This window comes from Lactuca virosa, chromosome 6 (genome assembly GCF_052849685.1).
Source record: "Lactuca virosa cultivar CGN04683 chromosome 6, Lactuca_virosa_CGN04683_v6, whole genome shotgun sequence".
Lineage (NCBI taxonomy): Eukaryota > Viridiplantae > Streptophyta > Magnoliopsida > Asterales > Asteraceae > Lactuca > Lactuca virosa.
This window is the reverse complement of record NC_136431.1, coordinates 121,815,004-121,829,321: the sequence shown is the minus strand read 5'-3', so window position 1 is coordinate 121,829,321 and position 14,318 is coordinate 121,815,004. Positions and strand designations below refer to the sequence as shown.

Here is a 14,318-nt window from a genome sequence, read left to right as displayed (position 1 = left end):
AGTCATAGTCTAAATGGAAAATCCTCTTGAATGACAAGGCTGTAGCATGAAAGGTTTCATGTTGGAGATGGTGGTAGACTCAACAATATGAGTCGAATTACATTAGTGCAAGTAAAGTATCCAAGGAGCATATCTGGACTAGAAAACTTCATAGTTGACCTTCGAGTTGTTTTGAGTAATAAATTGTCATTAGAAATATTTTGTGAAGGTGCGGTTGCATTGACTAACGATCCTTGAGACCATAGAAGGTCAATGCATAGAAGGAGAAAATTCCACTACATTCAAGATAGAGTTGAGGACGGAGATCTAGTTGTGAAATAAATAACTTTATAATGATTCAAAATAGTGATGACCAAAGGAAAATATTTTATGCATGCTAAGAGCATAAGCATGAGAAATGGTGAAAAGATTAGTTGTTAAGTAGATTACCCCGAAACATTTATAAAATCAAAAAATTTGTAAGTGTATGGTGATTAGATAATATGGAGTTATTTATATTCAGGAGTATGTGTAACGTCCCAAAAATAATGATATAGAATTTTCATTTTTAGATTAATAAATCGTTAATACATATCACTTCCATAAACCAAGTTAATCGAGATTTATAAAAACATCATCAAATCAGAATAAATCACAGAATACAGAAACATGTTTTGTGTGCTCTGCAATCATCCCGAGATCTTCTATTTGAAAATCCGAAGTACCTGAATAAACTGAAAACTGTAAGCACAAAGCTTAGTGAGTTCCCCAACATACTGCATACCATACATAATAGCACATATAAACACATAATGGGCCCCGCCCTTCATCGGGCCCCACTCGGCATCGGACCCCGTCCGGCATTGGGCCCCTCCCGGCATTGGGCCCCGCCCGACATCGTGCCCCGCTCGATAAACAGATCATCAGGCCCTGCCTAGCATCGGGCCCCGCTCGGTATAAACATATAAACATACAACACATGCCATAATAACATATATAAATAACATACAGACTAGCATTCGCCCCCCCCCCCCACACACACACACACACATACACATTGGGTAGTAACCGGTAATCATAAAGCACATACAAATAACTAGGGATGAGCAACGGGCCGAACCCGGACCGGACCGGTCCGAAGACCGAAAACCCGAAGACCAAAAATCGTGAATTACGTTACCCGAAAACCGGACCGTTTTTGGGTGTAGCGGGTCCGGGTTCGGTCCGGTCCGGTTCCGGGTACTAAACCGGGTTTCGGGTTTTGGACCGAATTAGACTTTGATAGTGTTGTTTACAGTTTCGGTCCAATCTTGTTCTTGATACCAAACTGGGTTTCGTATGTTTGTTGTTTACGATTTCAGGTTTTGTTTGTCATGTTACTCTCTAGCTACTATTTCAAATTATAATATTATTATTTAACATCCATCATTCGTATCTTTGTTGTTTGCACAATTCGACCAAAAAAATACATAAAAGAAGATGAATATAACGGTACACTGCGAGACTCAAATTAGAACACGTGTAAATGAGGTATATGCAAACAAATACAAACGTTATTAAAAAACTACACTATTTTTATATAAAAAAAAACTGTATTATTTTTACATAAAATAATCTGCACTTTACATCATTATTTTTATAAAAAAACTACACTATTTTTATAAAACAAAACTGCACTATTTTTATAAAAAAATTGCACTTAACAACATTATTTTTACTAAAAAATACTGCATTATTTTTTAAAAAAAAATGAACTGCACAATTTTTATTAAAAAAATTATATAGGAAACAACTTTTGGTTTTTTGAGAAAAAAAATCGACACCATAATGCGATCAAAAGAAGAGGCCGAAACAAAAAAAAAATGACACTATAATGTGATCCATAGGAGAGGACGAATCAATTCAACCCGACAACATTTTGTTTATTTTGTTAATTCTTGCTTACTATTTGTCGATAAAAAAATAACTTTTGTTTTTCCGGTCCGGTCCGGGTTAAATCCTTTAATTCGGGTACGGTCCGGTCCAAACCCGAAACCCGATTATTGATAAAAACCAAACCCAAAAACCGGCCCACTAATATGATAATCTGGTTCGGTCCAGGTCCGGTCTCGGTTTTTTTCCGGTCCGGTCCGGTCCCACGGATCGTATGCTCATCCCTACAAATAACTAATCATACAATATACTCATCAGGCCCCGTCTGGCATCGGGCCCCGCTCAGTAAACATAAAACACATAACGCATGCAAGAGTAACGCAGAAAACAAGCATACTAAGCATAACAAATCATGGGTCGGCATTGGTGCTTTCGACCCACTAAACATAGAAAGGAGACGCACCTCGCACTGCCGAATCTCACAAAAAGAATCTATGGTTGCTGGCCCGCAAGAACCCCCACGCTATCAATCACAAGATAACCATCCATCAATAATCGGATCCGACTCATACTAAGTGTCCAAACTAGGGTAAAAGACCTTTTTACCCTCTTCATAACTTGGCCTAAAGCCAAGTCCCAATTAAACAATCCAAAAGCCCAAATTCCAAATGAACACCCAATGCCCAAAATAACCCATGGTCAACCCTGGTCAAACTTCTGGTCAAAGTCAATAGTCAACAGTCAATGTTGACCAAACATGTCGTGTTCACTTGCCAATACGTCGTGCTTCGCCATCATCTAAACAGTCGGGAAAATCTCAGCCAACACACCGTGTTTTCCTGAATTCCTACACTCTCCGATTCCAAGAAGTCCAAAGCTCAGATCTAGACCACAATGTGACTTAAAACGGTAAATTTTCCATCTTTACCGATAGGGATTACCAAAAAGGGTCCAAACCCAACCAAAAAGGCTTGATAGAGCAAGGGCTTAACCAATAAGCACTTGATCCTTGAAGACATAACCCCAAAACATAGATCTAACTTCCTTGAGCTAGAAACCACGTAAAGTTGCCAACTTTACGTTCATGCATGTATAAATGAAGCTCTTAAGCTTAAAAGGGACTTAATAATTGACTTAATGCATGCATGACACCAAAAATCTCATAAAGCTTGCACTTGTATGCGAAAAGGGACCAAAACAAACTAACATCTGGAATAATAAGTCCTTAATATGCAGGGGCCCCTAGGTATAGTTAGAAACTTATGTCCCCGAGCAGGGTACTTAGAAGGGAATGGGTAGAAAAGACTTTTTAGAGCTCTAGAAAGTTCGGGTCACTGAAATTTTCTATTATTTGTATGATTCCTTAGATTTAGAGTTTAATTCTAATTGAGCATTTACGAACTGTAAGACCAGTTGCAGGTTCCAAAGGCTAACCTGTACCTATTATTATGTTTTAGTGTTGATAACCTTTTCACTTTTCTTTTTGCACGAATAGTTTTCGGAATCATGTAAGTGTGTGAGTAGAATTCTTTTGAAATTTTAAGAAAGCACGAACAAGTCTAATTTCAAGGCATGCAACTCATTTATTGATTTTGATTGTTTTTCAAAGGTTTTGGTTGGGGTTGGATCAAAAACAAAAATGAAAATGGAAAATCTTTTTTTTATGTAGTTTTTTTTAATGCAAGTTGCAAAGTGGACTAAAGCAAAAATATTTTTGTGGTTTTTCTACAATAAATAAATAAATAAATAAAAATTAAGTCCTAAAATGAAGATGTGAACTAAAAGAATGCAAATGCGACACATACCCCTCCCCAAGCTGAAGATGTAGCATTGTCTTCGATGCTTGGGAAGTACCCGGACTTCAAATTACTCGTACGAGGGTAAGTAACATAGACTTAGTGAGTGTGTGCGTGTGAAGTAGAACATAATTTATAAATACAATGCACAAACGAATGACACTATCCCAATATTGGTGGTCCCAATAGATTTATGACAATTAAACATGAGTAAGAAAGTTAAATTCACACATAAATGAGAAGTCAACAAAATCAAACCAGATCAACCAAGATAAATGTGGTAAACTTGGTCAAATAGAGCCATAATTTCATGTTATATGCATATTAGTGTAGTGTGTGTTACTAACTTCCCACTACCTTTATTTTCAACCAATTTAGCACAACACAAAACTATCATAATTCGCAAAGTCAATTTGAAGTAAGATCAATTTAAGAAATTTAGCAAAAAATAGTTTGACATTTATGAAGAACAAAAAATTGGAATTAGATGTACACCTGGATTTGTATGTGATTCCTTTTTCAGCTATTTGAACTCGAACTTATACTTTTGAAAGCACCTTAGTTTGGATTTTGAGCTCAATCATTTTAATTCGAGGCTGCTTAGAAAGTCCCAAAGAACTTATTTGAGTTGAATACACCATCAATATGTGTTTGCAGCCATGAAAATGCTTCCTTGTGTCAATATTCTGCAAAAATTCCAAGACAACCACAAAATATGGACAATGGGGGTCTGGGTTACGCAATTTACAGCAAGGGAAGTGTGTGTTTCTTGGAAAGGTTAAACGGGGGAGTGGGTGCTTTGGTGCCCGGGGGTGGAGGTGATTGTGCGAAATATAGTGGCAAACCTTGTATTTCAGAATTGTCTACACCATAGGGGAGGGTGATGGAGATGTAGGGTGGTCTAGGTGGTGGGATACCATGGTTGTGCAAATGATGGGGTGGAAAGGTTAAAGGGCAGGGAACAACTTCGATTTCTTGAACAAAGAAGAGGAAAATTAAAAGAGAGATGAGATGGAAGTGATGGCATACATGATTTTAATGGTAGGGGTGGTATGGGCAGCACCAAATAGTGTCATTTACTGAGGTTGTGAGTGCGTTTAAGCGAAAAGGAAAATGACATGAATGGCTATCTTTTTGTTTTCTTCAAATATAAATATATCATTCAAATCACCTTTTTTTTTTAAATTAATTCGTTGGTTTAAAACGATTTTTATATCTATATATATTGCACTATAATAAAGTTTTTCATCTTTAACACTTAACATGATACAATTACAAAACATTTTCACCTTTAAGAGAAAATGTACACCACAGAGAAAATCCTAATGTTCGACTGCCTTTTTTTTTTGTAATCATTTTTTTTTAATACAAATCATCTTATATGCACTGTTCTAATGATTACTAAGCATCAAACAATTAAACATATATGAAAACATTGGCATATCATCTCTAATAAATAAAGAATTTTTTGCCACATGTCCTCTTCTCCTTCATTTGGACACATGTCATTTTCTAGAATTTTTGAATTTTTTATTTTCCACTTGTCATTTTATTGTATTTTTCATTTTATTAAATTAAAATTTCACATTTAATATGTATGGTAATATATATGTAAGGTATTTATTATAAAAGGTTTATATATGTAATGTATTCAATATATTAAAGCCTCATTAATTTTAATAATTCAAAATTTTTCTCATTTTTCTTATAAATTCAAACTTTTCAAATTATTAAAATTTCATATTTAATTGTTTTTAAATAAACTAATGTAATACATGGGTCTCACACCTAGTAAATTGATTAAATACACTGCGTCCCCTGCAACGGCTCCATTTTGATGGGTGTCGAATCCATCAAACAATAAGTCCTATTTGCACTTATATGATTAAAAAATAATAGTAATAGTGGCAAACAAAGTCGATCATCAGGGACTCGGTTTTAATCAATAAATAAATCAAAATAGTCATGTTTTTATTCAAATGCATAAAACGTAAATACGAAGGAAGAATTTGAAGACGAATAAACTAACAAAAACAACAAAAGAACTACTAAAAAGAAAATTAAAAATAATCCGGTTTCGAGTTCTATTCACCTAATGATGCAAGCTAATTATAAAATGATGTCAAATTAATTTCTAATCTAAGATGGTTATTGAAGATACTAACAAGCTCTAGCATCTTCCATTCACCAAATTATTTAATCAAAACAAGTTATTTTAATTAAACCTAACCTAACTAACCTATTCTAAACACGCTCTTAAAAATAGATTGAAAGATTGCATTAAGTTTTGTATGAATGTTCGCAACAACATCCAATATTCCTCAAAAGCTCAAGGGCATAAGAATGTGCAGTTTTTAGTTTACACCTAAGTTAATCCCATCAAATACCCAATTTGATGTGTGTCACTTATCATCAATTCATAAAACAATTACGGATGTTACAAATCGAATAACGAGAATGAACTAACATTAATTCAGGCGGCCAACATGAACCGGGTTAAGAATCAAACGTTCGGTTATAACAAAACTAAAATAGCTAGAAAAAATAACAATATAACATCAAATCATATAATTCACTAGATAAAAAATGGAGTTCAAACTATAAAACCGGATGTGTTAATTTAAATTGAAAAATAATAAACTAAAAATAACCTAATCGAAATTCATATTATAATCGTGTAATTGTTGGAAAAAAACATGATCATAAGTTATGATTTTGCAAGAATTTCTTAAACACTTTTTAGGCTCACCGGACTAATTAATGAGCTTATCGAATAATAAATCATATTTGTCTAGCACTTGATTACAAACTTTTCAACCAAGTTACAAAATCATCCAATTAAAACAAGTTTTTTAATTGGAACTAATTCACTACATAATTACCGAACAAACTCTCTATAATTATGTGAAAATTACAGTAATTTTCAAACAAATATACGAACCACAAGTGATTTTCTCATAATCTAGTAAACCAACAACTATACCAATTGATTTCATAATGTCAATCAATATCTTATGAAGTCAATAGTATTATTTGTTACTTAAGTTAATTAAATGGTCGATTACGGAACCAAACAATCAACATAACAATTCAATCGTCTAAACCGTTATTAAGGTAATCAAGTTCAAAAAGAACCAAGACAATGAAAATTGTTGTAAACCGAAATCATATGATTAAAAAGGAAAAAGAAACATAATCAACAACTTCAATAGCAAATCAAAAATCAATCACATGATTATAAATTGAATGTCGCCGATGATTTAGCCGTTTAAGACGGCTACAAAACAATCAACAAAAAAATAAAACTTACAAACGGAAAATAAAAGAGTGTTTTGATGCCGAAAGCCAAAAGAAACCTTCAAGTCGATCTCCTTTTTTTTCTTGGCAACGTGAGTTCTTTTTTTTTTAGACTTAATATTGGGCTAAACTAATGATTTGGGCTGTTGATTATGTGTTGTTTAAATTCATCCAAACATCACTAAAATGGTTGTGCACTTTTGACATATTTTGGGCTGACACAATACATGATATTGGGCCGATATTAAATTACAAACATGGGCTGCCTTTTTTCATATATGACAGATTCGTTGATGCTGTTCATGAGGCCCAAAATGTGCATTAAACTTCTTCTGAATCCGATCTCCACCGTTCAGATTGAAGATCAATGAGTTGGGAAGACCTCTGTAAAATTTCAGCTCGATCAGACCATATTTTCCCCTCGATCCAATCACTTTACGAAGACCGTGCATTGCTGCCAAATTTCCAAAAAAATCTTTAAATCTCTTCGTTTTATTGCTTTATCGTGTATGTTGTCACGTGACTTCAACCACGGTTGCAAGGCCTTCCAGGTGACTTCTATCAGTCCTCGAAGATGTCATTACCCGCAGTGGCGGACCGTCTTAGGGGCTGGGGAGGCCATGGCCTCCCCAATTTTAGGTCTTCTAATGACTGTTATACATAATCAGATATTATAGTTGGAAAAAAATATATTAGAATGACATCTTTGCCCCCCCCCCCCCCCTCCCCTGTTTTCTAGATCAAGTGAATATACATGATATATATATATATATATATATATATATATATATATATATATATATATATATATATATATATATATGAAGGAATAAACGGTATCAAAATTATCGGAAGATCACAAACAAAATCAAAGCCAATCTTATTTATTTAGGATTCTATAAAATAAGAAAACATAATATCTATAAAAACCCAACGATCTAATCCAAATTATAACAATTTAACCCAAGTTTGGGTTTAAGAAAACTGAAAAGTTTAAACCTACGATCCAAAGTTTATTCCGGCCGCCATAATACTATATCTCGAAACTCACCGGAAGAACATTGTCGTCCGTTAAGACCACTGCTGTCTTGTACTCTTTTCCAGTCGCCGGAGCCTGCACCTTATTCAGTCTCTATTGTCTTCGTTCTCACTTTACCATGTACATACGTTTCTTTCTTTTTCTTTATACATCTATTAATCGATCATATATATGAATATATCATAGTCTATACATTAGGGCACTAGGCAAATAGACAATACTTTATTAATAAAGTAAAAACTATGCATTTTGAATTGACTACACATTTTCTGACTCTGACATACATATATTGAATTAAGATATTACATATACAAATTGAATTAATATATACGTAATATGTATACATTATTTTATATTTATTAACTTATTATTCATGTTGATTTATTATGTTGATTTATTATATGTATTAGTTTATTATTCATTATTCTAAAATAAATGTTGATTTATTTGCATATAAATTCCTAGGAATTGTAAATCAGTATAGGTTGGACTAATATATATATATATATATATATATATATATATATATATATATATATATATATATATATATATATATATAAATGGTGCATTATAAAACAACTTGTTGGGTCTTATAATTTGTTAAACATAAAATCTACATTACATTTAGAGATATACTCAACAAATACAGATAACTGTAGAATTTTTAAATTTCCGTATAACCAAAAACATAAAAGTAAGAAAAAAAACAATGTTTCGTAATTACATTGTAAATTTGCTAGTATATTGCAAAATGAAAATGTTTTTTTGCAAAATATTAATGTTAAAAAGTAAGTTATTTTGGAGTCGTATAAAGTAAAAAGTTATTAAGAAAATCATGACTTAAGACCTTTTAACAAGGTATTTCGTTTTGGAAAATTTGATTACTAAAAAGAATGAAATTTTAGTGCAAAAATACGATATTTTATCATAAATTGTACACTTCTTTGTAAGTGTAAACATAAATTTGTAAAGTATTCTTTATATAGGTTTTTCTAAGTGAAGCTTTACGGTTAATGGTGTATTTTTATAAATAAAAAATTATAGTTTGCTTTTCATTCCATTAAGTATACACCAAAAACCACCTAAACACTCAAAAAGAGCTTGTTATTTTCAAATTTACCCTAAAAAAATCAAATTATTTTTTCTATATGATGACAAAATCACATCATAAAAGAACCGCCCCAAACAAATTTGTATTTAAATGATTTGTAAAATAATATTTTGCAACTGGATACGACCGGAATGAAAATAAATAGGTACAAAAGATGTTACCAAACATATATTAAAAAATTCAAGTCGTTTGAAAGGAAGTACAATAGATGGGATAAGCAGAAATATTAGATAGTTGAGAAAAGAATCATTTCCATATACATCAAGCAAATCTTATGACCGAGTTATTATAGATGTTCACCCTTCATATACATTTTTGTTGAATAATTAGTATATTTATACAAATAAGAAAGATGTAATAAATATTTACAATTTATAATATTTACTCACAAGCTAAAGTACAATGTTATACGGGTAACATAATGGAAGTACATTACTAATATGGGCAAAAAACAAAGTAAATGTACATTGCTAATATTCATATATAAACATATAATACCAATGGCTAAGTAGTTTTCAAAATAAGAGAAACAATCCAAACGTTTCAAGATGTTACTAAGATAAACAACCAAAAATATGCAGCTACAACAATCAACATAATTATGTTCAAATTATGTTGTTTAAATCGGTTACCATGCAAATAAATTACTTAGAGACATAACAGACCAGGAAAACATACTTATTGGAAAACTAACAGCAAAAGTGTGAGCTTTTTAGGAGATAATCATGAGAGATAAGTAAAAGTTGCAGTTGTCAATTATATTATCTAAATAGAACATTCAGGTTATTCAGGTTATTGAATGAATCAAAGCACAATCAAATTTCACAAACATCCAGCTTCAATAAAGAAGAAATACTTTTCGCGACAGAAAGAATAAAGTTAACAAAACCGGAATGATTTCATATCTAGGTTATAACCCGTGTGTTACACGGTTGACAAAGTAAAACGACATTAAAACTTTAAAAAAACATAACCATTCATAGATTTACAAACATTTGTTTTTATACAAAATTAAGTGTTTTGTCTGAAAATGTATATTTGTTAATTTAAAATGATATTAGTAACTTTTTAACAGAAGTATTTTGTTTTTTTTTTTTTTTTGTTAATTTAAAATGATATTATTATGCCCTTTTTTGCATTTAAATATATTTTTTTTTGAATTCAAAACTAATTCTACGTAATAAAGATATTCACTAAAAAGTGCATAAGTAACTTATGATATAATGCTGTCAATGATAAGTTTCTTTAATAAAAGTGTATAATTTACAAGAAAATGTTTATTTAGAAATAAAAATAAAAATCATTCCCTATAATATCAAACATGTCTACACATTAATACACACGTACTTTGTCAAATATTTGTATTCATCTTGTAGCAACAATCTGAATGCACATTAACACAATTATGAAACTTCAATGAACAGGTCCTATGTATTGTAGATTAACAACTTTATTAAATATATCCTTAATAGCTATCATTTTATATTATAAGATGTCCAACACTTTTGTAATAACCAAATAAGATTCACTCTTTGTAATACATCTACCACTATTATAAATCTGCAATCTGCATACGTATGGAACCCATGTTTGTTTTTTTTTAATATAACTTTTATAAAAAGGGCAGTTCTAATTAGGTAAAATGAAGCAACTTCGAACTAACTTCAAAACAACACATGCAACGAATTACCCAAATACCCAATTGAAAATCAAAGCAATACAATCCCAAAAAAAACACTCCGATAAAGTAAAACCAACAACAAAATTGCAGAATCTGTTAATTTTATAAAAGCAATTAGCTCTAATTAGGTCAAAACACCCACAAAATGTATCAAAATGCACCTGATTCTTTGCATCCCTCAGCAGCTGCAACTGAAGAGCATGAAAATCATCTGAAATGGGAGGAAAAAATTACAGAATATACAAAGAGCAGACTCCATATGTTTTTCAGCCAATATCCTTACACTCACTCAAAATAACAAAAACCTCTAAGTATCAACAAAGAAATTAAAGATTGGGGTTTCTTTGACATTTGTTGTAGATGCGAGAAGAGTCCGTTGTGAGTGAAGGAAAGGGAAAAACCGGCGATACATGATGATATCACAAATGTAAATTGGTCATGTACCTTACTCGATTACCTTTCGCCGCCTTCCATGTCCGACATTTGATGGTGGTGGCGAGAAGGTGTCTGCCTGAAGTTCTCCAATCTGAAATAAATCCATCCATTGATCTTATATTACGATTTAATCTAAAACAAAGGAAACAGAAAAATCAAGAATGGGTAAATTCACCTCAATCATGAATACGCTCAAAAACCTATTTTGTCTTAAGTGTGTATGTATCTGTGAGAGCTCCGACCTTCACACAACCTCCGATCGATTTAACTAATTTTCAATGGATCCATCTGAATCGATATTTTATGTAAGACAATGTAAGCTTGATAATTAAAATAAAGATGGAAAGGGAATGATATACAGAAGAAATAAAAAAATGATATATAGATTTTACATCTCCGATTTAAGGAGATGTTGAAGAAAAAGTGACGATCCAACTGAAATTAGGAATGGAGACTGAATACGAATAATTGATATTGAAGAACAGAGGAAAAAAGTAACCTACGGAATTCATTTGGAAATACAACCAGGTTCCTAAATTAAAGGCATTTGAGATGATCGGGTCAATTAGAAATCGGCGAGATCTAAGGAGATCAACAATTGGGATTACAAGAATTCAAAACCATATACGTATTCAACAGCAGGGACATAAGCGGAAATCCACTCGCATGAAATAGGCGGGATAATTCGATCAGGGAGGGCTAATTGACTGTCACGTGGCGACAATGCTTTTATTTATTAGATTAGGGATATATATATATATATATATATATATATATATATATATATATATATATATATATATATATATAGTTTTGATATGAAACTAATTTATATCATAAATATTTTATATTATCTTTTTAAAATAAAAAAATCATTTGTTTATTGTAGTGGATATCAACATGAAAAAACAATCAACTATTGATGAGTTTTTTAAAAGAAAACACCCAAGTTCTGTTCAAGATTCTGAAAAGCCACCAGAGATCGTTTTGGATGAAGATGCCCCCACACCCAATGTTCCTAATACTGATAGCCGTTTCAAAAAACCTCATCTTGAAATTAATGAAATAGATCTTAACACACTGGAACGAGATCCTGGTTTGCGTAAGCAAATTTATGATTATCCGGTTAATCAACGAGATACTATTAGGCGAGCATATATTAATCTTGGTCCCTTTCAACAAACACTTTCTGTATATCCAAAATCCGGACCAGAAACCCATAAACGTAGTTTTCAAGCTTCTTGGTTTAAGTTATATCATTGGCTTGAATATTCAGAGAGCTTAGATGTTGCGTTTTGTTTTCCGTGTTTTCTATTTAACAAGCCTTCTGGAATGGGACATTACGGCCAACAAGCATTTACTATAGATGGATTTCAAAATTGGAAGAAAGTTGGTGGAAAAAGTTGTGCTTTTTTGCATCACATAGGGACTGATTGTACATCTTTTCACAACGTTGCACAAAAATCATGTGATGATTTGTTAAACCAGGCGCAAGATATATGAAATGTGTTTGAGACATTTACAAAAGAAGAGCGTAAAAATAACAGATTAAGATTGAAAGCTACTATTTATGCAGTACGTTGGTGTGCCTTTCAAGGAGTTGCATATAGAGGCCATGATGAAGGATTAGATTCCATAAACAAAGGAAATTTTCGTCAAATGTTGAAGGCAATTGGCGATTTTAACACGGAGATGGAAGAATTGTTTCGTACCGCTCCTAAATATGCATCATATATATCACCGTCAATTCAAAAAGAGGTTCTAAACCTTATATCAACTAGGGTGAAGAGGATGATTTGTGCGGAGATTGATGGTGGAAAATTTTGTTTAGTTATTGATGAAGCACGTGATCAGTCTAATAAAGAACAAATGTCAATTGTTTTGATATTTGTAAATAAAGATGGCTTTGTTATGGAGCGTTTCTTTGGGCTTGTTCATGTACCTAACACTACAACACAAACGCTTAAGAATGCAATTTATTATGTATTGTCACATAATAATCTTGATCTTAAGTCAATTCGTGGGCAAGGGTATGATGGTGCAAACAATATGCGAGGTAATTTCAAGGGTTTGCAAGCATTGATTTCAAATGATTGTCCATATGCGTATTATGTTCATTGTTTTGCCCATCGATTGCAATTAGCATTAATAGCCACTTCACGAGGAGTTGTTGCATTACAGAAGTTTTTTACTCGATTATCTTTTGTTGTCAATGTTATTGGTGCTTCCTCCAAGCGTGCCGACCAACTTAGAGATGCATAAGCCGAGGAAATTTCATATAAGATTTCTATTGATGAGTTAGAGACGGGTAGAGGTCTTAATCAAATTGGTACATTACAACGAGCTGGTGATACTAGATGGAGTTCTCACCTCAAATCAGTTTCGAGCTTAATCAAAATGTTTAGTCCAACTTGTGAGGTTTTACTTAAAATTATTAAAGATGGCACTGGTTCAATCAAAGGTGATGCAGATTCAGCATATGAGGCTATTACTACATTTGAGTTCATTTTTATTCTTCATCTCGAGAAAGAAATAATGGAGATCACTGATTTACTTTGTCAAGCTTTACAAAGATAATCTCAAGATATTTGTAACACATTGAGGCTAGTTGCATCTACCAAATTGTTTTTACAAAAAATGAAAGATGAAAGATAGGATGGTTTGCTCTCTCTTGTTATGTCATTTTGTCAGGAATGCAACATTGATATCCCTGATATTTCTTCTCCATACTTTAGTAGAGGGGCTCGAGCTCGTAACGAGTGTAGTAATCATACACTTGAACATCATTACCGAGTGGATATATTTTTCGAAGCAATTAATTGTCAAATAATGGAACTCAATCATCGATTCAACGATGGCTCAACGGAGTTGCTTCGACTTTCAACAACTTTCGAAGTGGTGATATAATTAAGTTAGTAGAGAAGTTTTATCCTGAAGATTTCAATGAACAAGAGACAGTAGTTTTGAAGATACAACTTCAACATTATGAGATTGATGTCGTTCAACATGCAGATTATAAACTATTGACATCTATGTCAGAATTGTGTCAATGGTTGATAAAGACTAGAAGAGTAGCAAACTTTCATCTTATTTATAGAGTAGCTA

At 32.3% G+C, this 14,318-nt stretch overlaps 1 protein-coding gene and 2 long non-coding RNA genes across 4 annotated transcripts; 1 reads left to right on the top strand and 2 right to left on the bottom strand.

Annotated features, from left to right (window-relative positions):
- Positions 1-525: 525 nt before the first annotated feature.
- LOC145120836 (uncharacterized) lies at positions 526-4,715 on the bottom strand. Its single transcript, XR_013714392.1, has 2 exons — positions 4,143-4,715; positions 526-704 (listed from the first exon to the last, which is right to left on the bottom strand). It is a non-coding gene; the product is annotated as an uncharacterized LOC145120836 (long non-coding RNA).
- Positions 4,716-10,915: 6,200 nt separating this feature from the next.
- Positions 10,916-11,684, bottom strand: LOC145119122 (uncharacterized). Of its 2 annotated transcripts, XR_013713689.1 has the most exons (4): positions 11,606-11,684; positions 11,389-11,501; positions 11,223-11,304; positions 10,916-10,989 (listed from the first exon to the last, which is right to left on the bottom strand). It is a non-coding gene; the product is annotated as an uncharacterized LOC145119122 (long non-coding RNA). The 2 variants fall into 2 exon arrangements; XR_013713688.1 differs by having other exon boundaries at positions 11,389-11,660.
- A 429-nt stretch (positions 11,685-12,113) lies between these two features.
- LOC145121914 (uncharacterized) lies at positions 12,114-13,475 on the top strand. Its single transcript, XM_079057595.1, has 2 exons — positions 12,114-12,648; positions 12,790-13,475. The coding sequence occupies exons 1-2, from the start codon at positions 12,114-12,116 to the stop codon at positions 13,473-13,475; spliced, it is 1,221 nt and encodes a 406-aa protein (XP_078913721.1).
- The last annotated feature ends 843 nt before the right edge of the window (positions 13,476-14,318 follow it).